The sequence below is a fragment of the Phasianus colchicus genome, chromosome 1 (genome assembly GCF_987193195.1).
Source record: "Phasianus colchicus chromosome 1, bPhaCol1.hap1.1, whole genome shotgun sequence".
NCBI classification, from domain to species: Eukaryota; Metazoa; Chordata; class Aves; order Galliformes; family Phasianidae; genus Phasianus; species Phasianus colchicus.
The window spans coordinates 958,883-985,714 of record NC_143436.1 but is presented as its reverse complement, the minus strand read 5'-3'; the positions used below and the strand labels follow the sequence as shown (position 1 = coordinate 985,714).

The 26,832-nt window shown below is 61.9% G+C and overlaps 1 protein-coding gene across 1 annotated transcript in view; it reads left to right on the top strand.

The window, feature by feature from the left end:
* Window positions 1-6,122: 6,122 nt before the first annotated feature.
* Window positions 6,123-26,832, top strand: part of FLNC (filamin C) — a 111,475-nt gene continuing 90,765 nt past the window's right edge. The window contains exons 1-7 of the mRNA XM_090125896.1: window positions 6,123-7,812; window positions 7,924-8,319; window positions 14,431-14,676; window positions 18,075-18,172; window positions 20,169-20,319; window positions 22,875-22,993; window positions 25,996-26,073. Coding sequence (XP_089982022.1) covers window positions 7,977-8,319; window positions 14,431-14,676; window positions 18,075-18,172; window positions 20,169-20,319; window positions 22,875-22,993; window positions 25,996-26,073 — 1,035 coding nt within the window. The 5' untranslated portion in view covers window positions 6,123-7,812; window positions 7,924-7,976. The remainder of the gene's footprint in view (window positions 7,813-7,923; window positions 8,320-14,430; window positions 14,677-18,074; window positions 18,173-20,168; window positions 20,320-22,874; window positions 22,994-25,995; window positions 26,074-26,832) is intronic.

Sequence of the window (26,832 nt, the reverse complement as noted above, 5' to 3'; positions counted from 1 at the left end):
CCCACGTCCCCACAGGTGTCCCAATGTCCCTGTTCCCATGAGTGGCACTCATGTCATGTCCCTAGAGTGTCCCCCACAATGTCCCCATCCCCGGGGTGTCCCCATGGTCCCACAGGTGTCCCCATTTCCCTGTCCCCATGGATGTCCCAGTGTCTCCACGAGTGTCCCCACGTCCCCATAGGTGTCGCAATGTCCCTCTGAGTGTCATCCACATCCCCATGTCCCCATGGATGTCCCCGTGTCCCTGTTCCCATTGGTGCCACCCGTGTCCCTGTCCCCACAGGTGTCCCCATGTCCCCATCCCCACGAGTGCCACCCATGTCCCCACAGGTGTCCCCATGAGCGTCCCAGTGTCTCTACGAGTATCACCCATGTCCCCATGTCACCGCAGGTGTCCCAGTGTCTCCATGGGTGTCCTTATGTCCCCATGGGTGTCCCCATGTCCCCATGAGTGTCCCTGTGTCCTTGTCCCCATGAGTGTCACTCACGTCCCCACATCCCCATGGGTGTCCCCATGTCCCCACACCCATGAGTGCCACCTCTGTCCCTCATGAGTGTCTCTCATGTCCCCATGGGTGTCCCCACATCCCTGTCCCCATTGGTGCCACCCATGTCCCCAAGGGTGTCCCCAGGTTCCTCTCCTATTGATGCCACCCACGTCCCCATGAGTCTCACCCATGTCCCCATGTCCCCATGGGTGTCCCAGTGTCCCCATGGGTGTCCCCATGTCCCTGTCCCCACTGATGCCACCCATGTCTCCATGAGTGTCACCCGTGTCCCCATGGGTGTCCCAATGTCTCCATGGGTGTCCTTATGTCCCCCTCCCCAAGGGTGTCCCCATGTCCCCAAGAGTGTTCCCGTGTCCTTGTCCCCATGAGTGTCCCCATGTCCCCATCCCCATTGGTGCCACCCACATCCCTGTCCCTCATGAGTGTCACTCACGTCCCCATGTCCCTGTCCCCATTGGTACCACCCATGTTCCCATGTCCCCGTGGCTGTCCCCAAGTCCCTGTCCCCACGAGTCCCTTGTATGTCCCCATGTCCCCGTGGGTGTCCCAGTATCTCCATGAGTGCCACCCATGTCCCCAAGTCCCCACAGGTGTCCCCACGTCCCTGTCCCCATGAGTCCCTCCCATGTCCCCATGTCCCCACGGGTGTCCCAATGTCCCCATGAGTGCCACCCATGTCCCCAGTGTCCCTGTCCCCATGAGTGGCACTCATACCCCCATGTCCCCACAAGTGTCCCCATGTCCCCACATCCCCACGGGTGTCCCCACGTCCCTAAAGGTGTCCCCATGTCCCCACATCCCCATGGGTGTCCCCATGTCCCTATTAGTGTCCCCATGTCCGTGTCCCCACTGATGCCACCCATGTACCCATGTCCCTACAGGTGTCCCAATGTCCCCACTGATGCCACCCACGGCCCATGGGTGTCCCCATGTCCCCATGTCCCTATGGGTGTCCCCATGTCCCTGTCCCCACTGATACCACCCACATCTCCACATCCCCGTGGGTGTCCCCATGTCCCTATTAGTGTGCCCATGTCCCCAAAGGTGTCCCCATTGATGCCACCCACGTCCCCATCAGTGCCACCCATGTCCCCATGTCTCTACAGTGTCCCAGTGTCCCCACTGATGCCACCTGCGGCCCATGGGTGTCCCCATGTCCCCATGTCCCCACGTCCCTATGGGTGTCCCCACGTCCCCATCCCCACTGATGCCACCCACGTCCCCACATCCCCACAGGTGTCCCCACGTCCCCATGGGTGTCCCCACCCCTCTGTCCCCCACGAGTGTCACTCACACCCCACAAGCGTCCCCCCCCCCATCCCCGTCCCACCGCCACCCCCCACGTCCCCCCCCCCCGGCGGTGCTATTCCGGGCGGTGACACCACGCTCACGGTGACACACGGTGACACTGTAGGGTATTTTTAGCCCCCCCCCCCTCCCCACTTGTCGCTGGAAGCTTCCAGGGCGGGGGGGGGGGGAAGGATGACACAGAGTGACAAAGGGCTGTGCCACCACGGGGACACCCCCCCGCCCCCCCCCAGCCCGTGTCGCTGATGTCACCAACCCCCCACGTCCCTTGTTCCTCCCCCCCCATGTCCCTCATGACACCCCAACCCCTCCCCCATTCCCACTGTCCCTTTTTGTCCCCCCCCCCCCGTGTCCCCTCGGTGTCCCCCTCATAACACCCCCATGCCCCCCCCCCCCACACCCCCTGTGTCCCCTCAGTGTCCCCCCCCCCACATCCCTCATGTCCCCCCCCCCACTGTGTCCCCCCCATGTCGCCCCATTGTTCCTTATGTCCCTCCCAGTCCCCCCCCCAATCCCTCGTGCCCCCCCCCCGTGTCCCCTCCACGTCCCCCCTCGTGTCCCACCGATGTCCCCCCACGTCCCTCATGTCCCCCCCCCACACTCCCAGTGTCCCCTCAGTGTCCCCTCAGTGTCCCCCACACACATCCCTCATGTCCCCCCCCCCCCGCTGTGTCCCCCCCATGTCTCCCCATTGTCCCTTATGTCCCTCCCATGTCCCCCCCCCAATCCCTCGTGCCCCCCCCGTGTCCCGTCCAAGTCCCCCCTCGTGTCCCACCACGTCCTTCATGTCCCCCCCCCCCGCACCCAATGCCCCCCCCCATTGTCCCTTATGGCCCCCACTGCCCCTCGTGCCCCCCCCATATCCTTCCCCATGTCCCCCCATTGCCCCCCCACGCCCCCCCCCACATCACTTACATCCCCTCCATGTCCCCCATTGTCCTTTATTGTCCCATGCCCTCCCCCCGTGTCCCCCTATGTCCCCCCCCATTGTCCTTTGTGCCCCCCCCCAATGTCCCCCCATATCTTCCCATTGTCCCCCTATGTCCCCCCCCCACGGCCCTTATGTCCCCCCATTGTCCCTTGTACCCCCATGTCCCCCCCCCCATCATTTTTATCTCCCCCCCATTGCCCCCCATTGCCCCCCCATGTCCCTATTGCCCCCCCCGCACCCCCCCCTGTCCCCCCCCATTGTCCCTTTACCCCCACGTCCCCCCCCATCGTTCCTTAGACCCCCCCATGTCCCCCCCATTGCCCCCCCATGTCCCCCCCCATATTGTCCCTTTACCCCATCGTTCCTTACGACCCCCCCGTCCCTCCCATTGCCCCCATTGCCCCCCCATGTCCCTATTGCCCCCCCCGCACCCCCCATCCCCCCCATTGTCCCTTGTACCCCCACATCCCCCCCCCATCGTTCCTTACGACCCCCCCACGTCCCCCCATTGCCCCTTGTGCCCCCCCCATGTCCCTATTGCCCCCCCATTGTCCCTCGCGCCCCCCCGTGACCCCCCCACGTCCCCCCATTGCCCCCTGTACCCCCACGTCCCCCCCCATCGTTCCTTACGACCCCCCCATGTCCCCCCCATTGCCCCCCGTGTCCCTATTGTCCCCCCCCCATGTCCCCCCCATTGTCCCTCGTGCCCCCCCACGTGTCCCCCACGTCACTTACGTCCCCCCCCCGCGGTCACTGGTGTCCCCTCCCCCGGACGAGCCCCCCGCCCCTCCCCATAGCGGACAATGGGGTGGGGGGGAGGGGGGGGCACTGGGGGGGTCCTGGGGGGGTTCGGGGGCACCGCGTTGCACTGCGGGATGGGCGGGGCCGCATCTTTTGGGGTCCCATTGTTGTGGGGTGCCATTGTTGTGGGGTCCCATTCTTTTGGGGTCCCATTGTTATAGGGTCGCATATTTTGGGGTCCCATTGTTATGGGGTCCCATTCTTGTGGGGTCCCATTGTTGTGGGGTCCCATTCTTTTGGGGTCCCATTATTATATGGTCCCATTGTTATAGGGTCGCATCTTTTGGGGTCCCACTGTTGTGGGGTCCCATTGTTGTGGGGTCCCATTGTTACGGGTCCCATTCTTTTGGGGTCCCATTGTTATGGGGTCGCATCTTTTGGGGTCCCATTGTTGTGGGGTCCCATTTTTTGGGGGTCCAATTGTTATAGGGTCCCATTGTTATAGGGTTGCATCTTTTGGGGTCCCATTATTGTGGGGTCGCATTGTTGTGGGGTCCCATTCTTTTAGGGTCCCATTGTTATGGGGCCGCATCTTTTGGGGTCCCATTGTTATGGGGTCCCATTGCTCTGAGGTCCTATTGTTTTGGGGTCCCGTTACTTTAAGGTCGTGAAGCTTTGGGGTCCAGTAATTTTAGGGTCGCAGTTTTGGGATCCCATTCTTTCGGGGTTCCATTGTTTCGGGGTCCCATTGTTTTGGGGTCACAGTTTTGAGGACCCCATAATTTTGGGGTCCCACTTTTTGGGGTCCCATTTTTGGAGGTCCTACTTTTTGAAGTCGCACTTTTAGGGTCCCACTTTTTGGGGTCCCACACGTTTTGGGGTCCCCCTTTTTGGGATCCCCCTTTGTGTGGTCCCTGTTTTTCGGGGGAGCTCCACACTTTGGGTTCCACTTTTGGGGTCTCTCTCTTTGGGGTCCCACTTTTTGGGGTCCCATTATTTGGGCTCCCTCTCCTTGGGGTCCCGTTTGTGGGATCCCACTTGTGGGGTCCCGCTTTTGGGGGCCCTCTTTTGGGGTTCCACTCTTCGGAGTCCCACTCTTTGGGGTCCCGCTTTTGGAGTCCCACTTTTGGGGTCTCTCTGGGCTCCCTCTCCTTGGGGTCCCGTTTGTGGGATCCCGCTTTTGGGGTCCCACTATTTGGGGTCCCTCTCCTTGGGGTCCCTCTTTTGGGGTCCCACTCTTCGGAGTCCCACTCTTTGGGGTCTCTCTCTTTGGGGTTCCACTCTTTGGGGTCCCACTCTTTGGGTCCCTCTCCTTGGGGTCCCCCTTTTGGGGTTCCAACCCTTGGAGTCCCACTTTTGGGGTCTCTCTCTTTGGGGTTCCACTCTTTGGGGTCTCTCTCTTTGGGGTTTCACTCTTTGGGGTCCCTCTCTTTGGGGTCCCATTATTTGGGGTCCTTCTTTTTGGGCTGTCCCACTCTTTGGGTTCCCACTATTTGGGGTTCCTCTCCTTGGGGTCCCGCTTTTGGGATCCCACTATTTGGGGTCTCTCTCTTTGGGGTCCCACTTTTAGGGTCCCTCTTTGGGGGTCCCACTTTTTGGGATCCCACTTTTTGGAGTCCCTTTTTTTGGAGTCCCCTTCCTTGGGGTCCCACTATTTGGGGGTCCCACTTTGGGGGTCCCATTTTTTGGAGTCCCTGTCCTTGGGGTCCCACTTTTGGGGTCCCACTTTTTTGGGGGGCTCCCACTTTTTTGGGGGGGGTCCCACACTTTGGGTTCCCACTTTTTGGGGTCCCTCTCCTTGGGGTCCCTCTTTTGGGGTCCCGCTTTTGGGGTCTCTCTCTTTGGGGTTCCACTCTTTGGGGTCCCACTCTTTGGGTCCCTCTCCTTGGGGTCCCCCTTTTGGGGTTCCAACCCTTGGGGTCCCACTTTTGGGGTCTCTCTCTTTGGGGTTCCACTCTTGGGGTCTCTTCTTTGGGGTTCCAGTCTTTGGGGTCCCTCTCTTTGGGGTCCTATTATTTGGGGTCCTTCTTTTTGGGCTGTCCCACTCTTTGGGGTCCCACTCTTCGGAGTCCCACTCTTTGGGGTCCCGCTTTTGGGGTCCCACTTTTGGGGTCTCTCTCTTTGGGCTCCCTCTCCTTGGGGTCCCGTTTGTGGGGTCCCGCTTTTGGGGTCCCACTATTTGGGGTCCCTCTCCTTGGGGTCCCTCTTTTGGGGTCTCTCTTTTGGGCTCCCTCTCCTTGGGGTCCCGTTTGTGGGATCCCGCTTTTGGGGTCCCTCTCCTTGGGGTCCCTCTTTGGAGTCCCACTCTTTGCGGTCCCGCTTTTGGGGTCTGTCTCTTTGGGTTCGCACTCTTTGGGGTCCTTCTTTGGGTTCCCACTCTTTGCGGTCCCACTTTTGGGTTCCCCCCCGTTTCGGGGCGGCACCTCCTGCACTCCGCTCCTTTTCGGGCCGGTTCTGCCCTCCCCCTCGCGGTCCGTTCCGGATCCCGGCCCCATTTTGGGACCCCGCCCCCCCCTCACCCCCTTCCCCCCCCCCCCAACATTCCCATCCCATCCCCGCCCCACTCATGCAGTCATTGGGGGCGGCCCCGGGGGGGGAACCGGGCGGCGCCGCGTCCTTAAAACGGCCCCGAATTGGGGGGGGGGGGCGAGTGGAGCGAGAGCGGACCGGGAACCGGAGCGGAACCGGAGCGGAACCGGGGGATACGGAACCGGGAGCGGAGAGTCGGGAGTGGGATTCGGATCGGGAGCGGAGAGCGGGGAGTGGGATCGGAGGATCGGGATCCGGACCGGGACCGGGATTGGAGCGGTGCTATTGGGATCCGGAATCGGAGAACCGGGATTGGGATTGGAGTAGTGGAAGTTGGATCGGGATCCGGACCGGGATCGGAGCACCGGGACCGGGATTGGAGCGCTGGAAGTGGGATCGGGATTCGGACCGGAGTCAGAGTACCGGAACCGGGATCGGAGCGGCGCTATTGGGATCCGGATCCGGACCGCGTCCGGGATCCGGGCAGGGATCGGAGCACTGAAAGTGGGATCGCAGCGCCGCTATCGGGATCGGACCGCGATCCGAACCGGGATCGGAGCGCTGGGAGTGAGACTGGGACTGGGATTGGGATCGGACCGGGAGTGGGATCGGAGCGTCGGTAACGGGATCGGAACCGGGATCCGTGCCGGGATCGGAGCACCGTGAATAGGATCAGAACCGGGATCCGTGCTGGGAACCGGCCCCCATTTGGGCACAAGTGCCGGCATTGCTGGCATTGCTGGCATCGCTGGCTGTGGGACCCCCCCTCGCTGCCCCCCACCCTCCGGGCGTTGGCCTCCGGCACCGGGATTTGTCGGTGGCACCCCATAGAGCCGCCCCATAGGGCCGCCCCATAGCGGCACCCCATAGCGGCACCCATAGAACCGCCCCATAGCGGCACCCCATAGAGCCACCCCATAGCAGCAGCCATAGAGCCATCCCATAGAGCTGCCCCATAGAGCTGCCCCATAGCGGCACCCCATACAGCCGCCCCATAGAACCACCCCATAGCGGCACCCATAGAGCCGCCCCACAGCGGCACAGCAGCCCACCTTCCCGGCCACCAAGGTCCCCCGCAGCCACCATCAGGGCCACCAGGGCCGTCCCCCGGGCCACCAGCTGTGCGTCGACCCTAAAGGCCACCGAGGCTACCAAAAACCCCCCAGGGCCACCAAGACAGACCCTGAGGCCACCAAAGCCTGACTTGAGGGCCACCAAAGCCAACTCTAGAGCCACCAAGGCCACCTCAAGAGCCACCAGGGCCACTGAAGACGCCCAAGGCCATCTGCGGAGCCACTGAGGCCACCAAAGACCGACTCTATAGCCACCAGGGCCACCAAGGCCACCTCCAGAGCCCCCAGGGCCACTAAAGACCCTCAAGGCCACCAAAGCCAACTCTTGAGCCCCCAGGCCCACCAAGGCCACCTGTAGAGCCACCAAGGCCACCTGTAGAGCCACCAAAGCCAACTCTAGAGCCTCCAGGGCCACCTCCAGGGCCACCAAAGCCCACCTCCAGGGCCACCTCCAGGGTCACCAAAGGCCACCAAAGCCCACATCCAGAGCCACCAAAGGCAACCTCCAGGGCCACCAACCTCCAGGGCCACCCGAGCCACCTCCAGGGCCACCAAGGGCCACATCCAGAGCCACCAAAGGCCACCAAAGGCAACCTCAAAAGCCACCTCCAGGGCCACCAAAGGCCACCAAAGCCCACCTTCAGGGTCACCAAAGGCCACATCCAGAGCCACCAAAGGCCACCAAAGGCAACCTCAAGAGCCACCTCCAGGGCCACCAAAGGCCACCAAAGCCCATCTTCAGGGTCACCAAAGGCCACATCCAGAGCCACCAAAGGCCACCAAAGGCAACCTCAAGAACCACCTCCAGGGCCACCAAAGGCCACCACCAAAGGCCACCCCCAGGGCCACCCGAGCCACCTCGAGGGCCAGCAGCAGCGGGCGGCCATGAACTCGTCGGGCTACGAGGACGCGGCGCTGGCGGAGGACGCGGAGGAGCTGCCGGCGGCGGAGAAGGAGCTGGCGGAGGACGCGCCCTGGAAGAAGATCCAGCAGAACACGTTCACGCGCTGGTGCAACGAGCACCTCAAGTGCGTCAACAAGAGCATCGGCGACCTGCAGCGCGACCTGGGCGACGGGCTGCGCCTCATCGCCCTGCTGGAGGTGCTGAGCCAGAAGAAGATGGGCAGGAAGCACCACCCCAGGCCCAACTTCCGCCAGATGAAGCTGGAGAACGTCTCGGTGGCGCTGGAGTTCCTGGAGAGGGAGAGGATCAAGCTGGTGTCCATCGGTGGGTGCTTGTGGGGCTGGATGTGGGGCTGGGGTGTGGGGTGTATAGGCTGAGCTATGGGGCATGGGGTGATGCTGGAGTTCCTGGAGAGGGAGAGGATCAAGCTGGTGTCCATCGGTGGGTGCTTGTGGGGTGTGGGGCTGGATGTGGGGCTGGGATGTGGGGCTGGGATGTGGGGTGTATAGGCTGAGCTATGGGGCATGGGGTGATGCTGGAGTTCCTGGAGAGGGAGAGGATCAAGCTGGGGTCCATCGGTGGGTGCATGTGGGGTGTGGGGCTGGGATGTGGGGCTGGGGGATGAACTATGGGGCTGTGCTATGGGGCTGTGCTATGGGGCATGGGGTGATGCTGGAGTTCCTGGAGAGGGAGAGGATCAAGCTGGGGTCCATCGGTGGGTGGTTGTGGGGCTGGGATGTGGGGTGTGGGGGCTGGGCTATGGAGCTGGGCTGTGCTATGGGGCTGTGCTATGGGGCTGTGCTATGGGGCTGAGCTATGGGATGTGTGGGGCTGTGCTATGGGGTGTTTGTGTGTGCTGGGCTATAGGGCTGTGCTATGGGGCTGTGCTATGGGGCATGGGGTGATGCTGGAGTTCCTGGAGAGGGAGAGGATCAAGCTGGGGTCCATCGGTGGGTGCTTGTGGGGTGTGGGGCTGGGATGTGGGGCTGGGGGATGAACTATGGGGCTGTGCTATGGGGCTGTGCTATGGGGCATGGGGTGATGCTGGAGTTCCTGGAGAGGGAGAGGATCAAGCTGGTGTCCATCGGTGGGTGCTTGTGGGGTGTGGGGCAGGATGTGGGGCTGGGATGTGGGGCTGGATGTGGGGCTGGGATGTGGGGTGTATAGGCTGTGCTATGGGGCTGTGCTATGGGGCTGTGCTATGGGGCATGGGGTGATGCTGGAGTTCCTGGAGAGGGAGAGGATCAAGCTGGGGTCCATCGGTGGGTGCTTGTGGGGTGTGGGGCTGGGATGTGGGGCTGGGGGATGAACTATGGGGCTGTGCTATGGGGCTGTGCTATGGGGCATGGGGTGATGCTGGAGTTCCTGGAGAGGGAGAGGATCAAGCTGGTGTCCATTGGTGGGTGGCTGTGGGCTGTGGGGCTGGGCTGTGGGGCTGGGATGTGGGGCTGGGATGTGAGGTGTGAGGTGATGCTGGAGTTCCTGGAGAGGGAGAGGATCAAGCTGGTGTCCATCGGTGGGTGCATGTGGGGTGTGGGGCTGGATGTGGGGCTGGGATGTGGGGCTGGGGGATGAACTATGGGGCTGTGCTATGGGGCACGGGGTGATGCTGGAGTTCCTGGAGAGGGAGAGGATGAAGCTGGTGTCCATTGATGGGTGGCTGTGGGGCTGGGATGTGGGGTGTGGGGGCTGGGCTATGGGGTGTATGTGTTTGCTGGGCTATGGGGCTGGGCTATGGGGCTGTGGTATGGGGCTGAGCTATGGGGTGTGAGGGCTGTGCTATGGGGCTGTGCTATGGGGCATGGGATGATGCTGGAGTTCTTGGAGAGGGAGAGGATCAAGCTGGTGTCCATCGGTGGGTGCTTGTGGGGTGTGGGGCTGGGATGTGGGGCTGGGATGTGGGGCTGTGCTATGGGGCATGGGGTGATGCTGGAGTTCCTGGAGAGGGAGAGGATGAAGCTGGTGTTCATCAGTGGGTGGATGTGGGGCTGGGATGTGGGGCTGTGCTATGGGGCTGAGCTATGGGGCTGTGCTATGGGGCATGGGGTGATGCTGGAGTTCCTGGAGAGGGAGAGGATCAAGCTGGTGTCCATCGGTGGGTGGTTGTGGGGCTGGGATGTGGGGTGTGGGGGCTGGGCTATGGAGCTGGGCTGTGCTATGGGGCTGTGCTATGGGGCTGTGCTATGGGGCTGAGCTATGGGATGTGTGGGGCTGTGCTATGGGGTGTTTGTGTGTGCTGGGCTATAGGGCTGTGCTATGGGGCTGTGCTATGGGGCATGGGGTGATGCTGGAGTTCCTGGAGAGGGAGAGGATGAAGCTGGTGTCCATCGGTGGGTGGTTGTGGGGCTGAGCTGTGGGGTGTATGTGTGTGCTGAGCTATGGGGCTGTGCTATGGGGTGTGAGGTGATGCTGGAGTTCCTGGAGAGGGAGAGGATCAAGCTGGTGTCCATCGGTGGGTGCATGTGGGGCTGGGCTGTGGGGCTGGGATGTGGGGTGTGTGGGCTGAGCTATGGGGCTGTGCTGTGGGGCTGAGCTATGGGGTATGAGGGCTGAGCTATGGGGCTGTGCTATGGGGTGTGAGGTGATACTGGAGTTCCTGGAGAGGGAGAGGATCGAGCTGGTGTCCATCAGTGGGTGGCTGTGGGGCTGGGATGTGGGTCTGAGCTGTGGGGCTGGGCTATGGGGTGTATGGGGCTGGGCTAGGGACTGTGCTATGGGGCTGAGCTATGGGGTGTATGGGGCTGGCCCAATATGTGTGGGGCTGGGTGCTGTGCTATGGGGCAGGCCCCATATGTGTGGGGCTGGGTGCTGCACTATGGGGCAGTGCTATGGGGCTGGCCCCGTATGTGTGGGGTGGGGCCGCTCCACACAGAAAGGTGCAGTGGTTCCCCCCTATGGGGTGGAGCAGGGGCTTATGGGGCAGGGGCTTATGGGGTGGGGTTATGGGGCGGGTTTATGGGGCAGGGTTATGGGGCGGGTTTATGGGGCAGCAATGTGGGGCTGTTATGTGGCAGGGGATGTGCACTTATGGGTTGAGGTTATGGGGCACTTATGGGGCAGGGTGCTGGCCAAGGCTCCCCCACAGTTGACCCCATGGCCGCCCCATAGCTGACCTCAAGGCTGCTCCATAACTGACCCCATAGTCCCCCATAGTTGACTCCATGCCCCATAGCTGACCCCATAGCTGACCCCATGGCCGCCCCATAGCTGACCTCAAGGCTGCTCCATAACTGACCCCATAGTCCCCCATAGTTGACCTCATGCCCCATAGCTGACCCCATAGCTGACCCCATGGCTGCCCCATGGCTGCCCCATAACTGACCCCATAGCCACCCCATAGTTGACTCCATGCCCCATGGCTGCCGCATAGCTGACCTCATGGCTGCCCCATAACTGACCCCATAGTTGACCCCATGGCCTCCCCATAGCTGACCCCATAGCCACCCCATAGTTGACCTCATGCCCCATGGCTGCCCCATGGCTGACCCCATGGCTGCCCCATAGCTGACCCCATGGCTGACCCCATGGCCCCCCATAGTTGACCCCATGGCTGCCCCATAGCTGACCCCATAGCTGACCCCATGGCTGCCCCATAGCTGACCCGTAGGCACCTCATGGCCGCCCCATATCTGCCCCACAGCTGCCTTGCCCCTGTGTCAGACCCCATAGAGGTGCCCCATGACTGACCCTACTGCTGCCCCATAGCCGCCCCACTGCTGACTCCCCGACCCTAAAACCCCACAACTGACCCACAGGCAGCGGGGTCACCGTGGTGGGAACCTGCAGCTGATGCTGCTCCAGCTCCGTGCTGCCCCCATAAGTGACGCTCTGCCCTATAACTCCAAAACTGACCCCATAAGTGATCCTCTGCCCCTATAACCCCATGGCTGACCCCATAAGTGACGCTCTGCCCCTACAACCCCATAGCTGACCCCATAAGTGACACTCTGCCCCTATAACTCCAAAACGGAACCCATAAGTGACGCTCTGACCCTATAAACCCATAGCTGACCCCATAAGTGACGCTCTGCCCCTACAACCCCATAGCTGACCCCATAAGTGACACTCTGCCGCTATAACTCCAAAAGTGAACCCATAAGTGACGCTCTGACCCTATAAACCCATAGCTGACCCCATAAGTGACGCTCTGCCCCTACAACCCCATAGCTGACCCCATAAGTGACACTCTGCCCCTATAACTCCAAAATGGAACCCATAAGTGACGCTCTGACCCTATAAACCCATAGCTGACCCCATAAGTGACGCTCTGCCCCTACAACCCCATAGCTGACCCCATAAGTGACACTCTGCCGCTATAACTCCAAAATGGAACCCATAAGTGACGCTCTGACCCTATAAACCCATAGCTGACCCCATAAGTGACGCTCTGCCCCTACAACCCCATAGCTGACCCCGTAAGTGATGCTCTGCCCCTATAACTCCAAAACTGACCCCATAAGTGACGCTCTGCCCCTATAACCTCATGGCTGACCCCATAAGTGATGCTCTGCCCCTATAACCCCATGGCTGACCCCATAAGTGATGCTCTGCCCCTATAACCCCATGGCTGACCCCATAAGTGATGCTCTGCCCCTATAACTCCATGGCTGACCCCATAAGTGGCGCTCTGACTCCATAAGTGATGCTGTGACCCCATAACTGAGGCTCTGAATCTATAAGTGATGCTGTGATCCGACAAGTGAGGCTCTGACCCCACAGGTGACACTGTGACCCCCACATGTGAGGCTCTGACCCCACAAGTGAGGCTCTGACCCCATAAGTGAGGCTCTGACCCCATATCTGCCCCCACAGACAGCAGTGTGATGGTGGACAGGCGCTGCAGCTGATGCTGGGCGCTGTGGGTGCTGATGCTGCAGCAGCTCTTCTCTGACCCCACAAGCAATGCTGTGACCCCATAACTGACCCTATAACCCCAATGTGACCCCGCAGACATTGACGCCATCGTGGATGGGAACCTGCAGCTGATCCTGGGCCTGGTGTGGTGCTGATCCTGCACCAGCTGTGCTCTGACCCCATAGGCACCCATTACCACTGCTCTGACCCCACAAGTGATGCTGTGACCCCATAACTGAGGCTCTGACCCCATAAGTGACAGTCTGACCCTATAAGTGAGGCTCTGACCCTATAAGTGACGTTCTGACCCCATATCTGCCCCCACAGACAGCAGTGTGATGGTGGACAGGCGCTGCAGCTGATGCTGGGCGCTGTGGGTGCTGATGCTGCAGCAGCTCTGCTCTGACCCCACAAGCGATGCTGTGACCCCATAAGTAACCCTATAACCCCAATGTGACCCCGCAGACATTGAGGCCATCGTGGACAGCTGCAGCTGATGTTGGTGCTGGTCCTGCAGAGCTTCACTCTGACCCCATAGGCACCCATTACCACCGCTCTGACCGTATAAGTGATGCTCTGACCCCACAAGCAATGCTGTGACCCCATAACTGACCCTGTAACCCCAATGTGACCCCACAGACATTGAGGCCATCGTGGACGGGAACCTGCAGCTGATCCTGGGCCTGGTGTGGTGCTGGTCCTGCACCAGCTGTGCTCTGACCCCATAGGCACCCTGTTAACACTGCTCTGATCATATAAGTGATGCTCTGACCCCACAAGTGTCGCTCTGACCCCACAAGTGATGCTCTGACCCCACTAATGATGCTCTGACCCTATAACTAATCCTGTAACCCCATACGTGACCCTGCAGACATCAAGGCCACTGTGGGCAGGAGCTGCAGCTGATGCTGGGCGCTGTGGGTGCTGATGCTGCAGCAGCTCCGTGCTGACCCCACAAACGATGCCGTGACCCCATAACTAACGCTATAACCCCATATGTGACCCCACAGACAGCAAGGCCATTGTGGATGAGAACCTGCAGCTGATCCTGGGCCTGGTGTGGTGCTGATCCTGCACCAGCTCTGCTCTGACCCCATAGGCACCCATTACCACTGCTCTGACCCCACAAGTGATGCTGTGACCCCATAACTGAGGCTCTGACCCCATAAGTGACAGTCTGACCCTATAAGTGAGGCTCTGACCCTATAAGTGAGGCTCTGACCCCATATCTGCCCCCACAGACAGCAGTGTGATGGTGGACAGGCGCTGCAGCTGATGCTGGGCGCTGATGCTGCAGCAGCTCCGCTCTGGCCCCACAAGCGATGCTGTGACCCTATGACTGATCCTATAACCCTGCTCTGACCCCACAAGCGATGCTCTGACCCCATAACTAACCCTATAACCCCATATGTGACCCCACAGACATTGAGGCCATCGTGGATGGGAACCTGCAGCGGATGTTGGTGCTGATCCTGCACCAGCTCCGCTCTGACCCCATAGGCACCCATTACCACCGCTCTGACCACATAAGTGACGCTGTGACCCCATAACTGACCCTGTAACCCCAATGTGACCCCGCAGACAGCAAGGCCATCGTGGACGGGAACCTGAAGCTGATCCTGGGCCTGGTGTGGACGCTGATCCTGCACTACTCCATCTCGCTGCCCATGTGGGAGGAGGAGGAGGAGGGCGCGCGGCAGCAGACGCCGAAGCAGCGCCTGCTGGGCTGGGTGCAGCACCGCGTCCCGCAGCTGCGCATCACCAACTTCAACCGCGACTGGAACGACGGCCGCGCGCTGGGGGCGCTGGTGGACAACTGTGCGCCGGGTACGGGGGGCTGGGGGGTCCTGTGGGGTCTTATGGGGGCCTATGGGGTCCTATGGGGTCCTTATGGGGTCCTGTGGGGTCCTTATGGGGTCTTATGGGGTCCTGTGGGGTCCTTATGGGGTCCTATGGGGTCCTATGGGGTCCTTATGGGGTCTTATAGGGTCTTGTGGGGTCCTTATGGGGGCGCTGGTGGACAACTGTGCGCCGGGTACGGGGGTTTGGGGGGTCCTGGGGGGTCCTGTGGGGTCCTGTGGGGTCCTTGTGGGGTCCTATGGGGTCCTTATGGGGGCGCTGGTGGACAACTGTGCGCCGGGTACGGGGGTCCTGTGGGGTCCTGTGGGGTTCTGTGGGGTCCTATGGGGTCCTGTGGGGTCCTGTGGGGTCCTTGTGGGGTCCTATGGGGTCCTTATGGGGGCGCTGGTGGACAACTGTGCGCCGGGTACGGGGGGCTGGGGGGTCCTTATAGGGTCCTTATGGGGTCCTATGGGGTCCTTATAGGGTCCTTATGGGGTCCTATGGGGTCCTGTGGGGTCCTATGGGGTCCTTATGGGGGCGCTGGTGGACAACTGTGCGCCGGGTACGGGGGGCTGGGGGGTCCTTATAGGGTCCTTATGGGGTCTTTTGGGGTCCTATGGGGTCCTATGGGGTCCTTATAGGGTCCTTATGGGGTCCTATGGGGTCCTGTGGGGTCCTATTGGGTCCTATGGGGTCCTTATAGGGTCCTTATGGGGTCCTATGGGGTCCTGTGGGGTCCTGTGGGGTCCTTATGGGGGCGCTGGTGGACAACTGTGCGCCGGGTACGGGGGGCTGGGGGGTCCTGGGGGGTCCTGTGGGGTCCTATGGGGTCCTATGGGGTCCTATGGGGGCGCTGGTGGACAACTGTGCGCCGGGTACGGGGGGCTATGGGGTCCTGTGGGGTTCTGTGGGGTCCTATGGGGTCCTTATGGGGGTCCTATGGGGTCCTGTGGGGTCCTATGGGGTCCTTATGGGGTCTTATAGGGTCTTGTGGGGTCCTTATGTGGTCCTATGGGGTCCTATGGGGTCCTGTGGGGTCCTGTGGGGTCCTATGGGGTCTTATGGGGGCTTATGGGGTCCTTATGGGGTCCTGTGGGGTCCTGTGGGGTCCTTATGGGGGCGCTGGTGGACAACTGTGCGCCGGGTACGGGGGTCTGGGGGGTCCTGGGGGGTCCTTATGGGGTCCTATGGGGTCCTATGGGGTCCTTATAGGGTCCTTATGGGGTCCTATGGGGTCCTGTGGGGTCCTATGGGGTCCTTATGGGGGCGCTGGTGGACAACTGTGCGCCGGGTACGGGGGCTATGGGGTCCTATGGGGTCTTATGGGGGCTTATGGGGTCCTATGGGGTCCTTATGGGGTCCTTATGGGGTATGGGGGTCCTATGGGGTCCTGTGGGGTCCTGTGGGGTCCTTATGGGGGCGCTGGTGGACAACTGTGCGCCGGGTACGGGGGCCTATGGGGTCCTATGGGGTCTTATGGGGGCCTATGGGGTCCTTATGGGGTCCTGTGGGTTCCTGTGGGGTCCTATGGGGTCTTATGGGGGCTTATGGGGTCCTATGGGGTCCTGTGGGGTCCTTATGGGGGCACTGGTGGAAAACTGTGCGCCGGGTACGGGGGTCTATGGGGTCCTGTGGGGGCCTATGGGGTCCTATGGGGTCCTTATGGGGTCGGGGGGGATTGGGGTACGGATCCTATGGGGTCCTTATGGGGTCCTTATGGGGTCCTATGGGGTCCTGTGGGGTCCTGTGGGGTCCTTATGGGGGCGCTGGTGGACAACTGTGCGCCGGATACGGGGGTCTATGGGGTCCTGTGGGGTTCTGTGGGGTCCTATGGGGTCCTGTGGGGTCCTGTGGGGTCCTTGTGGGGTCCTATGGGGTCCTTATGGGGGCGCTGGTGGACAACTGTGCGCCGGGTATGGGGGGCTATGGGATCCTTATGGGGTCCTTATGGGGTCCTATGGGGTCCTATGGGGTCCTTATAGGGTCCTGTGGGGTCCTATGGGGTCCTTATGGGGGCGCTGGTGGACAACTGTGCGCCGGGTATGGGGGTCTGAGGGGTCCTGTGGGGTATTATGGGGTCCTGTGGGGTCCTATGGGGTTCTTATGGGGGCCCTATGGGGTCCTGTGGGGTCCTTTGGGGTTCTATGGGGTCCTATGGGGTCCTTATGGGGGTCCTATGGGGTCCTGTGGGGTCCTATGGGGTCCTTATGGGGGCGCTGGTGGACAACTGTGCGCCGGGTATGGGGGCCTATGGGATCCTGTGGGGGTCCTGTGGGGTCCTATGGGGTCCTATGGGGTCCTGTGGGGGCTTATGGGGTCCTGTGGGGTCCTTGTGGGGTCCTATGAGGTCCTGTGGGGTCCTTATGGGGTGAGGGGGGGATTGGGGTATGGATCCTATGGGGTCCTATGGGGTCCTTTGGGGTTCTATGGGGTCCTGTGGGGTCCTGTGGGGTCCTTATGGGGTCCTATGGGGGCTTATAGGGTCCTATGGGGTCCTGTGGGGTCCTGTGGGGGCTTATGGGGTCCTATGGGGTCCTTATGGGAGCGCTGGTGGACAACTGCGCGCCGGGTACGGGGTCTGGAGGGGTCCTATGGGGTCCTTATAGGGTCCTTATGGGGTCCTCGTGGGGTCCTTGTGGGGTTCTATGGGGTGCTGTGGGGTCCTGTGGGGGCCTATGGGGGCCTATGGGGTCCTTATGGGGGCGCTGGTGGACAACTGTGCGCCGGGTACGTGGTCCTATGGGTTCCTATGGGGTCCTTATGGGGTCCTATGGGGTCCTGTGGGGTCCTTATAGGGTCCTTATGGGGTCCTATGGGGTCCTATGGGGTCCTTATGGGGGCGCTGGTGGACAACTGCGCGCCTGGTATGGGGTCTCAATGGGGCGTTGTGGGGTTTCCCTATAGGGCTGTGCCCGGACTGGCAGAGCTGGGACCTATGGGTCTCAATGGGGCGCTATGGGGCGCTGTGGGGTTTCCCTATAGGGCTGTGCCCGGACTGGCAGAGCTGGGACCTATGGGTCTCAATGGGGCGCTGTGGGTCTCAATGGGGCGCTGTGGGGTTTCCCTATAGGGCTGTGCCCGGACTGGCAGAGCTGGGACCTATGGGTCTCAGTGGGGCGCTGTGGGTCTCAATGGGGCGCTGTGGGGTTTCCCTATAGGGCTGTGCCCGGACTGGCAGAGCTGGGACCTATGGGTCTCAATGGGGCGCTATGGGTCTCAGTGGGGCGCTGTGGGTCTCAATGGGGCGCTATGGGCGCTGTGGGGTTTCCCTATAGGGCTGTGCCCGGACTGGCAGAGCTGGGACCTATGGGTCTCAATGGGGCGCTATGGGTCTCAGTGGGGCGCTGTGGGTCTCAATGGGGCGCTGTGGGGTTTCCCTATAGGGCTGTGCCCGGACTGGCAGAGCTGGGACCCGGCGCAGCCGGTGCAGAACGCGCGCGAGGCGATGCAGCAGGCTGACGACTGGCTGGGGGTCCCACAGGTGGGTGTGGGGTGTGGGGTGGGGTTATGGGGTGGGATGTGGGGTGGGGCTATGGGGTTGGGGTATAGGGTGGGGTATGGGGTGGGGTTATGGGGTCGGGCTATGGGGTGGGGTTATGGGGTGGGATGTGGGGTGGGGCTATGGAGTGGGGTTATGGGGTGGAGTTATAGGGTGGGGTTATGGGGTGGGGTTATGGGGTTGGGCTATGGGGTGGAGTTATGGGGTGGGGTTATGGGGTGGGGTATGGGGTAGGGGTATGGGAATCTGTCTGTGTGTCCGTGTATGGGGTCTGTCCGTGTATGGGATCCATCTGCATGTCTGTATGGAATCTGTCCGTCTGTCCATGTATGGGGTCCATCTGTGTGTCTGTCTGGGGTCCATCCGCATGTTGGTCTGGGGTCCATCCGTGTGTCTGTATGGGATCCGTCCGCGTGTCTGTCTGGGGTCCATCCATGTGTCCGTGTATGGGATCTGTCTGTTTCTGGGGTCCGTCTGTGTGTCTGTCTGGGGTCCGTCCACCTGTCTGGGATCCGTCCGCGTGTCTGTCTGGGGTCCATCCATGTGTCTGTCTGGAGACTGTCTGCATGTCTGTATGGGATCTGTCCATGTGTCCATGTATGGGATCTGTCTGTCTCTGGGGTCCGTCTGTGTGTCTGTCTGGTGTCCATACACCTGTCTGTCTGGGGTCCATCCACGTGTCTGTACGGGATCTGTCCGTGTGTCTGTCTGGGGTCCATCTTCATGTCTGTCTGGAGTCCGTCTTCGTGTCTGTCTGGGGTCCGTCCGTGTGTCTGTATGGGATCTGTCCACGTGTCTGTCTGGTGTCCGTCTGCATGTCTGTCTGCAGTCCATCCATGTATCCATGTATGGGGTCTGTCCGTGTCTGGGGTCTGTCCGTATGTCTGTCTGGGGTCCTTCTGTGTGTCTGTCTGGGATCTGTCCATGTGTTTGTCTGGGGTCTGTCCGCGTGTCTGTCTGGCGTCCGTCTGCATGTCTGTCTGGGGTCCGTCTGCGTGTCCGTCTGGGGTCCATCCATGTGTCCATATATCGGGTCTGTCCCCGTGTCTGTCTGGGATCCGTCCGTGTGTCTGTCTAGGGTCTGTCCGCATGTCTGTCTGGGGTCTGTCCGCGTGTCTGTCTGGGGTCTGTCCGCGTGTCTGTCTGGTGTCCAACTGCATGTCTGTCTGGGGTCCATCTGTGTGTCTGTCTGGCGTCCGTCCACGTGTCTGTCTGGGGTCTGTCCGCATGTCTGTCTGCAGTCTGTCCGCGTGTCTGTCTGGTGTCCGACTGCATGTCTGTCTGGGGTCTGTCCGTGTGTCTGTCTGTCTGGCGTCCGTCCATGTGTCTGCTGTCCATCTGCGTGTCTGTCTGGGGTCTGTCCGCGTGTCTGTCCGTCTGTGGTCCATCCATGTGTCCATGTATGGGGTCTGTCCGTGCCTGGGGTCCGTCCGTGTGTCTATCTGGGGTTCGTCCGTGTCTCTGTCTGGGATCCGTCTGCGTGTCTGTCTGGTGTCCGACTGCATGTCTGTCTGGGGTCCGTCTGTGTGTCTGTCTGGTGTCCGACTGCATGTCTGTCTGGGGTCTGTCCGTGTGTCTGTCTGTCTGGTGTCCGTCCACGTGTCTGCTGTCCATCTGCGTGTCTGTCTGGGGTCTGTCCGCGTGTCTGTCCGTCTGTGGTCCATCCATGTGTCCATGTATGGGGTCTGTCCGTGCCTGGGGTCCGTCCGCGTGTCTGTCTGGGATCCGTCCGCGTGTCTGTCTGGTGTCCCTCTGCATGTCTGCCTGGGATCCATCTGCGTGTCTGTCTGGGGTCCGTCCGTGTGTCTGTCCGTCTGTGGTCCATCCATGTGTCCACGTATGGGGTCCGTCCGTGCCTGGGCTCCGTCCGTGTGTCCGTCTGGGGTCCATCTGCGTGTCCGTCTGGGGTCCGTCCGTGCCTGGGCTCCGTCCGTGCGTCCGTCCGCCGTCCGCCGGCGCTGACGCGGTGCCGCGGCAGGTGATCGCCCCCGAGGAGATCGCGGACCCCAACGTGGACGAGCACTCGGTGATGACGTACCTCTCGCAGTTCCCCAAGGCCAAGCTGAAGCCCGGCGCCCCGCTGCGGCCGCGGGCGCTGCGGCCCGAGTGTGTGCGCGCCTACGGGCCGGGTACGGGGCGGGGGCGGGGGGGGGCGGGGGGCCGGGGGGGGTGGAGGGGGATGGGGAGATGGAGGGGGGATGGGGGGCAGGGGGTGTGAGGGGATGGATGGGGGATGAGGGCTGGAGGGGGTATAGGGGGGGTGGGGGTCGTGGGGAGAACGTAGGGGGGTGGGGAGGTGGAGGGGGGATGGGGGGCAGGGGGAGCGTGGGGGGACGGAGGGGGACTGGGGGTGGCATTGGGGGATGGAGGGGTGGGGGGCATGGGGGGATGGAGGGGGGATGGAGGGGGGATGGGGAGATGGAGGGGGGATGGGGGGTAGGGGGTGTAGGGGTCGTGGGGGGAGGGGGGAGAACGGAGGGGGGGTGGAGAAGTGGAGGGGGGATGGAGGGGTGGGGGGTGGGGGAGGCATGGGGGGATGGAGAGGGGATGGGGGGCATGGAGGGGTGGGGGGTGGGGGGAGCGTGTGGGGATGGAGGGGGAATGAGGGGTGGAGGGGTGGGGGCTGTAGGGGGTGGGGGGCGGGGGGAGAACATAGGGGGGGTGGGGAGGTGGAGGGGGGATGGAGGGGTGGGGGGCATGGGGGAATGGAGGGGGGATGGGGAGATGGAAGGGGGATGGGGAGATGGAGGGGGGATGGGGGGTAGGGGGTGTGGGGGGCATGGGGGGTGGGGAGGTGGAGGGGGATGGGAGGGGTGGGGGGCATGGGGAGCGTGGGGGGGTGGAGGGGGGATGGGGAGAACATAAGGGGATGGGGGGTAGGGGGTGTGGGGGGTATGGGGGGGTGGGGGCATGGGGATGCAGGGGGAATGGGGAGATGGAGGGCGGATGGGGGGCAGGGGGTGCGTGGGGGGATGGAGGGGGGATGAAGGCTGGAGGGGATATGGGGGGGTGGGGGGCGTGGGGAGAACGTAGGGGGGGTGGGGAGATGGAGGGGAGATGGGGGACATGGGGGGATATAGGGGGGGTGGAGAGATGGAGGGGGGATGGGGAGCATGGGGAGCATGGGGGATGGAGGCAGGCTGGGGGGGGCATTGGGGGATGGTAGGGGGGTGGGGGGTAGGGGGTGTTGGGGGTATAGGGGGGGTGGGGAGATGGAGGGGGGATGGGTGGCAGGGGGAGTGTGGGGGGATGGAGGGGGAAGGGGGGATGGGGGGGATGGAGGGGTGGGGGGTGGAGGGAGTGTGGGGGGATGGTGGGGGGTGGGGGGATGGAGGGGGGATGGAGGGGGGATGAGGGATGGGGGGTGGGGGGCGTATGGGGGGGTGGGGGGCGTGGGGAGAACGGAGGGGGGGTGGGGAGATGGAGGGGAGATGGGGGGATGGAGGGGGGATAGGGGGTGTGGGGGGCGTGCGGGGTGTAGGGGGGGTGGGGGGTGTTGGGAGAACGGAGGGGGGGGGGAGATGGAAGGGAGATGGGGGGTGGGGGAGCATGGGGGGATGGAGGGGGGATTGGGGAAGGGGAGACATGGGGGGATGGAGGGGGGTGGTGAGATCTAGGGGGGATGGAGGGGGGATGAGGGATGGGGGGATGGGGGGGGCAATGATGGGGAGATGATGGGGGGTGAGGGGTGGGGGCGTGGGGGGCAGGGGGATGGAGGGGGGATGGGGAATGGAATGGGGGCGGGGGGCATTGGGGGATGGAGAGGGGATGGGGGGGATGGGGGTGGGGGGCGGGGGGAGTGTGGGGGTGTAGGGGGGATGGGGGGCGTGGGGAGTTGGAGGGGAGGTGGGGGGCATGGGGGGATGCAGGGGGAATGGGGGGCAGGGGGGGAATGGGGGGAGGGGAGATGGGGGTTGGGGGTGCGGGGGGATGGGGGGCGGGGGAATGATGGGGAGATGATGGGGGGCATCGGGGGGGTGGGGGGATGGAGGGGGGATGGGGGGCAGGGGGCGTGGGGAGCATTGGGGGCATTGGGGGACATTGGGGATGGGGGGAATGGGGGGACGTGAACTGGGGACACTGGGGACAATAGGGAAGTGTCAGCTGGTGACACGGCAGGTCCTGGCAGGGTGGTAGCAGAGCCATGTTCAGTGGAGACATGGCAGGTCCTGGCAGGGCGATAGCAGGGCCATGTTCAGGCAGGTCCTGGCAGGGTGACAGCAGAGCCGTGTTCAGGGAGGTCCTGGCAGGGCGATAGCAGGGCTATGCTCAGGCAGGTCCCGGCAGGGCGATAGCAGGGCCATGCTCAGGCAGGTCCCGGCAGGGCGATAGCAGGGCCGTGTTCAGGCAGGTCCTGGCAGGGTGGTAGCAGAGCCGTGTTCAGTGGAGACATGGCAGGTCCTGGCAGGGTGGTAGCAGAGCCCTGTTCAGTGGAGACATGGCAGGTCCTGGCAGGGCGATAGCAGGGCCGTGTTCAGGCAGGTCCCGGCAGGGCGATAGCAGGGCCGTGTTCAGGCAGGTCCTGGCAGGGCGATAGCAGGGCCATGCTCAGGCAGGTCCTGGCAGGGCAATAGCAGGGCCATGCTCAGGCAGGTCCTGGCAGGGCGATAGCAGGGCCGTGTTCAGGCAGGTCCTGGCAGGGCGATAGCAGGGTGTGTGACGGCTGTGCCGGCGCTGTGTGCAGGGCTGGAGCCGCAGGGCAACACGGTGCTGCAGCCGGCGCACTTCACGGTGGAGACGCTGGACGCCGGCAGCGGGGAGGTGCTGGTGTACATCCAGGACCCCGAGGGCCACACCGAGGAGGTATGGGGCACACAGGGTCCTGCGGGTCCTGTCGGGTCACTGCGGGTCCTCCTGGGTCCTGTTGGGTCATTGTGGGTCCTCTTCGGTCCTGTCGGGTCACTGCGGGTCCTCCTGGGTCCTGTTGGGTCACTGCGGGTCCTGTTGGGTCCTGTTGGGTCACTGCGGGTCCTTTTGGGTCCTGTTGGGTCACTGTGGGTCCTGTTGGGTCCTGTTGGGTCACTGTGGGTCCTCCTGGGTCCTGTTGGGTCACTGCGGGTCCTGCTGGGTCCTGTTGGGTCACTGTGGGTCCTCTTGGGTCCTGTTGGGTCACTTCAGGTCCTCCTGGGTCCTGTTGGGTCACTGTGGGTCCTCTTGGGTCCTGTTGGGTCACTGCAGGTCCTCTTCGGTCCTGTTGAGTCACTGCGGGTCCTCTTGGGTCCTGTTGGGTCACTGTGGGTCCTCCTGGGTCCTGTTGGGTCACTGTGGTTCTCTTGGGTCCTGTTGGGTCACTTCAGGTCCTCTTGGGTCCTGTCGGGTCACAGTGGGTCCTCTTGGGTATTGTTCGGGTCACTGTGGGTCCTGTTGGGTCCTGTTGGGTCGCTGCAGGTCCTCTTGGGTCCTGTTGGGTCACTGTGAGTCCTTCTGGGTCCTGTTGGGTCACTGCGGGTCCTCTTGGGTCCTGTTGGGTCACTGTGGGTCCTTTTGGGTCCTGTTGGGTCACTGCGGGTCCTGTTGGGTCCTGTTGGGTCACTGTGGATCCTCCTGGGTCCTGTTGGGTCGCTGCAGGTCCTCCTGGGTCCTGTTGGGTCACTGTGGGTCCTCCTGGGTCCTGTTGGGTCACTGTGGGTCCTGTTGGGTCCTGTTGGGTCACTGTGGGTCCTTTTGGGTCCTGTTGGGTCACTGCAGGTCCTCTTGGGTCCTGTTGGGTCACTGTGGGTCCTTCTGGGTCCTGTTGGGTCACTGCAGGTCCTCTTGGGTCCTGTTGGGTCACTGTGGGTCCTCCTGGGTCCTGTTGGGTCACTGCAGGTCCTGTTGGCTCCTGTTGGGTCGCTGTGGGTCCTGTTGGGTCTGGTTGGGTCACTGCGCGTCCCATTGGGTCCTTTTGGGTCATATTGAGTCTCAGTTCATCCCGTTGGGTCCTGTTGGGTCCTTTTGGGTCACATTGAGTCTCAGTGCGTCCTGTTGGGTCCCGTTGGGTCCTTTTGGTCACATTGAGTCTCAGTGCGTCCTGTTGGGTCCCATTGGGTCCTTGTGGGTCGTATTGAGTCTCAGTGTGTCCCATTGGGTCCCGTTGGGTCCTTTTGGGTCGTATTGAGTCTCGGTGTGTCCAGTTGGGTCCTGTTGGGTCCCATTGCGTCCTTTTGGGTCGTATTGAGTCTCAATGCGTCCCGTTGGGTCCCGTTGGGTCCTTTTGGGTCGTATTGAGTCTCGGTGTGTCCTGTTGGGTCCCATTGGGTCCCGTTGGGTCCTTTTGGGTCGTATTGAGTCTCAGTGCATCCAGTTGGGTCCTGTTGGGTCCTTTTAGGTCGTATTGAGTCTCAATGCGTCCCGTTGGGTCCTTTTGGGTCGTATTGAGTCTCGGTGTGTCCTGTTGGGTCCCATTGGGTCCCATTGGGTCCTTTTGGGTTGTATTGAGTCTTGGTGCATTCCGTTGGGTCCCATTGGGTCCTTTTGGGTCATATTGAGTCTCGGTGTGTCCCGTTGGGTCCCTTGATTCCTTTTGGGTTGTATTGAGTCTTGGTGCATCCAGTCATGTCCCATTGAGTCCTTTTGGGTCATACTGACTCTGAGTGCGTCCAGTTGGGTCCTGTTGGGCCCCATTGGTTCCTTGTGGGTCGTATTGAGTCTCAGTGTGCCCCATTGGGTCCCATTTGGTCCTTTTGGGTCGTATGGAGTCCCAGTGCATCCCGTTGGGTCCCATTGGTCCCTTGTTTGTTGTATTGAGTCTCAATGCGTCCCGTTGGGTCCCAATGGGTCTTTTTGGGTCGTATTGAGTCTCGGTGTGTCCTGTTGGGTCCTGTTGGGTCCTGTTGGGTCCTTTTGTGTTGTATTGAGTCTCAGTGCATCCCGTTGGGTCCCGTTCGGTCCTTTTGGGACATATTGAGTCTCAGTGAGTCCCGTTAGGTCCCATTGGGTCCTTTTGGGTCATATTGAGTCTCAGTGCATCCCGTTGGGTCCTGTTGGGTCCCATTGGGTCATATTGAGTCTCAGTGCGTCCCGTTGGGTCCCGTTGGGTCCTTTTGGGTCGTATTGAGTCTCAGTGCATCCAGTTGGGTCCTGTTGGGTCCTGTTGGGTCCTTTTGGGTTGTATTGAGTCTCAGTGCGTCCAGTTGGGTCCTGTTGGGTCCTGTTGGGTCCTTTTGTGTCGTATTGAGTCTCAGTGCATCCCGTTGGGTCCCATTCGGTCCTTTTGGGTCATATTGAGTCTCGGTGAGTCCCGTTAGGTCTCATTGGGTCCTTTTGGGTCATATTCAGTCTCAGTGCGTCCCGTTGGGTCTTTTTGGGTCATATTGAGTCTCGGTGCATCCTTTTGGGTCCAGATGGGTCCCGTTGGGTCCTTTTCGGTCGTATTGAGTCTCAGTGCGTCCCGTTGGGTCCTGTTGGGTCCTTTTGGGTCATATTGAGTCTCAATGCGTCCCGTTGGGTCCCATTGGGTCCTTTTGGGCCATATTGAGTCTCAGTGCGTCCCGATGGGTCCTGTTGGGTCCTTTAGGGTCGTATTGAGTCTCAGTGCATCCCGTTGGGTCCTGTTGGGTCCCATTGGGTCCTTTTGGGCCATATTGAGTCTCAGTGCGTCCCGTTGGGTCCTGTTGGGTCCTTTAGGGTCGTATTGAGTCTCAGTGCATCCCGTTGGGTTCCGTTGGGTTCCGTTGGGTCCTTTAGGGTCGTATTGAGTCTCAGTGCGTCCCGTTGGGTTCCGTTGGGTCCTGTTGGGTCCTTTAGGGTCGTATTGAGTCTCAGTGCACCCCGTTGGTCCCAGTGCTTCCCTGTGATTCTCTTCTCTCTCCCTGCTGTCACTGCAGGCCCAGGTGGTGGCCAACAACGACGAGAAGAAGAGCTTCTCTGTCACCTATGTCCCCAAAGTGGCGGGGCTGCACAAGGTGGGTGACACCAACACGGCCCGCGTGTGCCACCGTGTCACTGCGCTGTCCCTACGTGTGTCACTGTGTCACAGTTCTGTCCCCATGTGTGTCATTGTGTCACTGTGCTGTCCCCACACGTCACTGTGTCACTGTGCTGTCCCCACATGTGTCACTGAGGTGTTCCTACACGTGTCACTGTGTCCCTGAGCTGTCCCCATGTGTGTCACTGTGTCACTGCGGTGCCCCCACGTCCATCATTGTATCACTGGGGTCTACCTATGTGTGTCACTGTGCCCTCGAGGTGTCCCCATTCTGTCCCTGTTCTGTCCCCAAGCTGTCCCTGTGCAGTGTTCCCATTCTATCCCCATGCTGTGTCCCATTCTGTCCCCAAGCTGTCCCCAAGCTGTCCCCATTCTGTATCCCCATTCTGTCCCCATGCTGTCCCTGTGCTGTGTCCCCATTCTGTCCCCATGCTCTGTCCCCATGCCGTCCCCATGCTGTCCCCATGTCATCCCCATGCTGTGTCCCCATGCCGTGTCCCCATGCTGTCCCCGTGCTGTGTCCCCAAGCTGTCCCCATGCTGTGTCCCCAAGCTGTCCCCATGCCATCCCCATGCCGTGTCCCCATGCTGTGTTGCCATGCTGTGTCCCCATTCTGTCCCCATGCTGTCCCTGTGCTGTGTTGCCATGCTGTCCCCAAGCTGTCCCCATGCTGTCCCCATGCCATCCCCATGCCATGTCCCCATGCCGTGTCCCCATGCTGTCCCTAAGCTTTCCC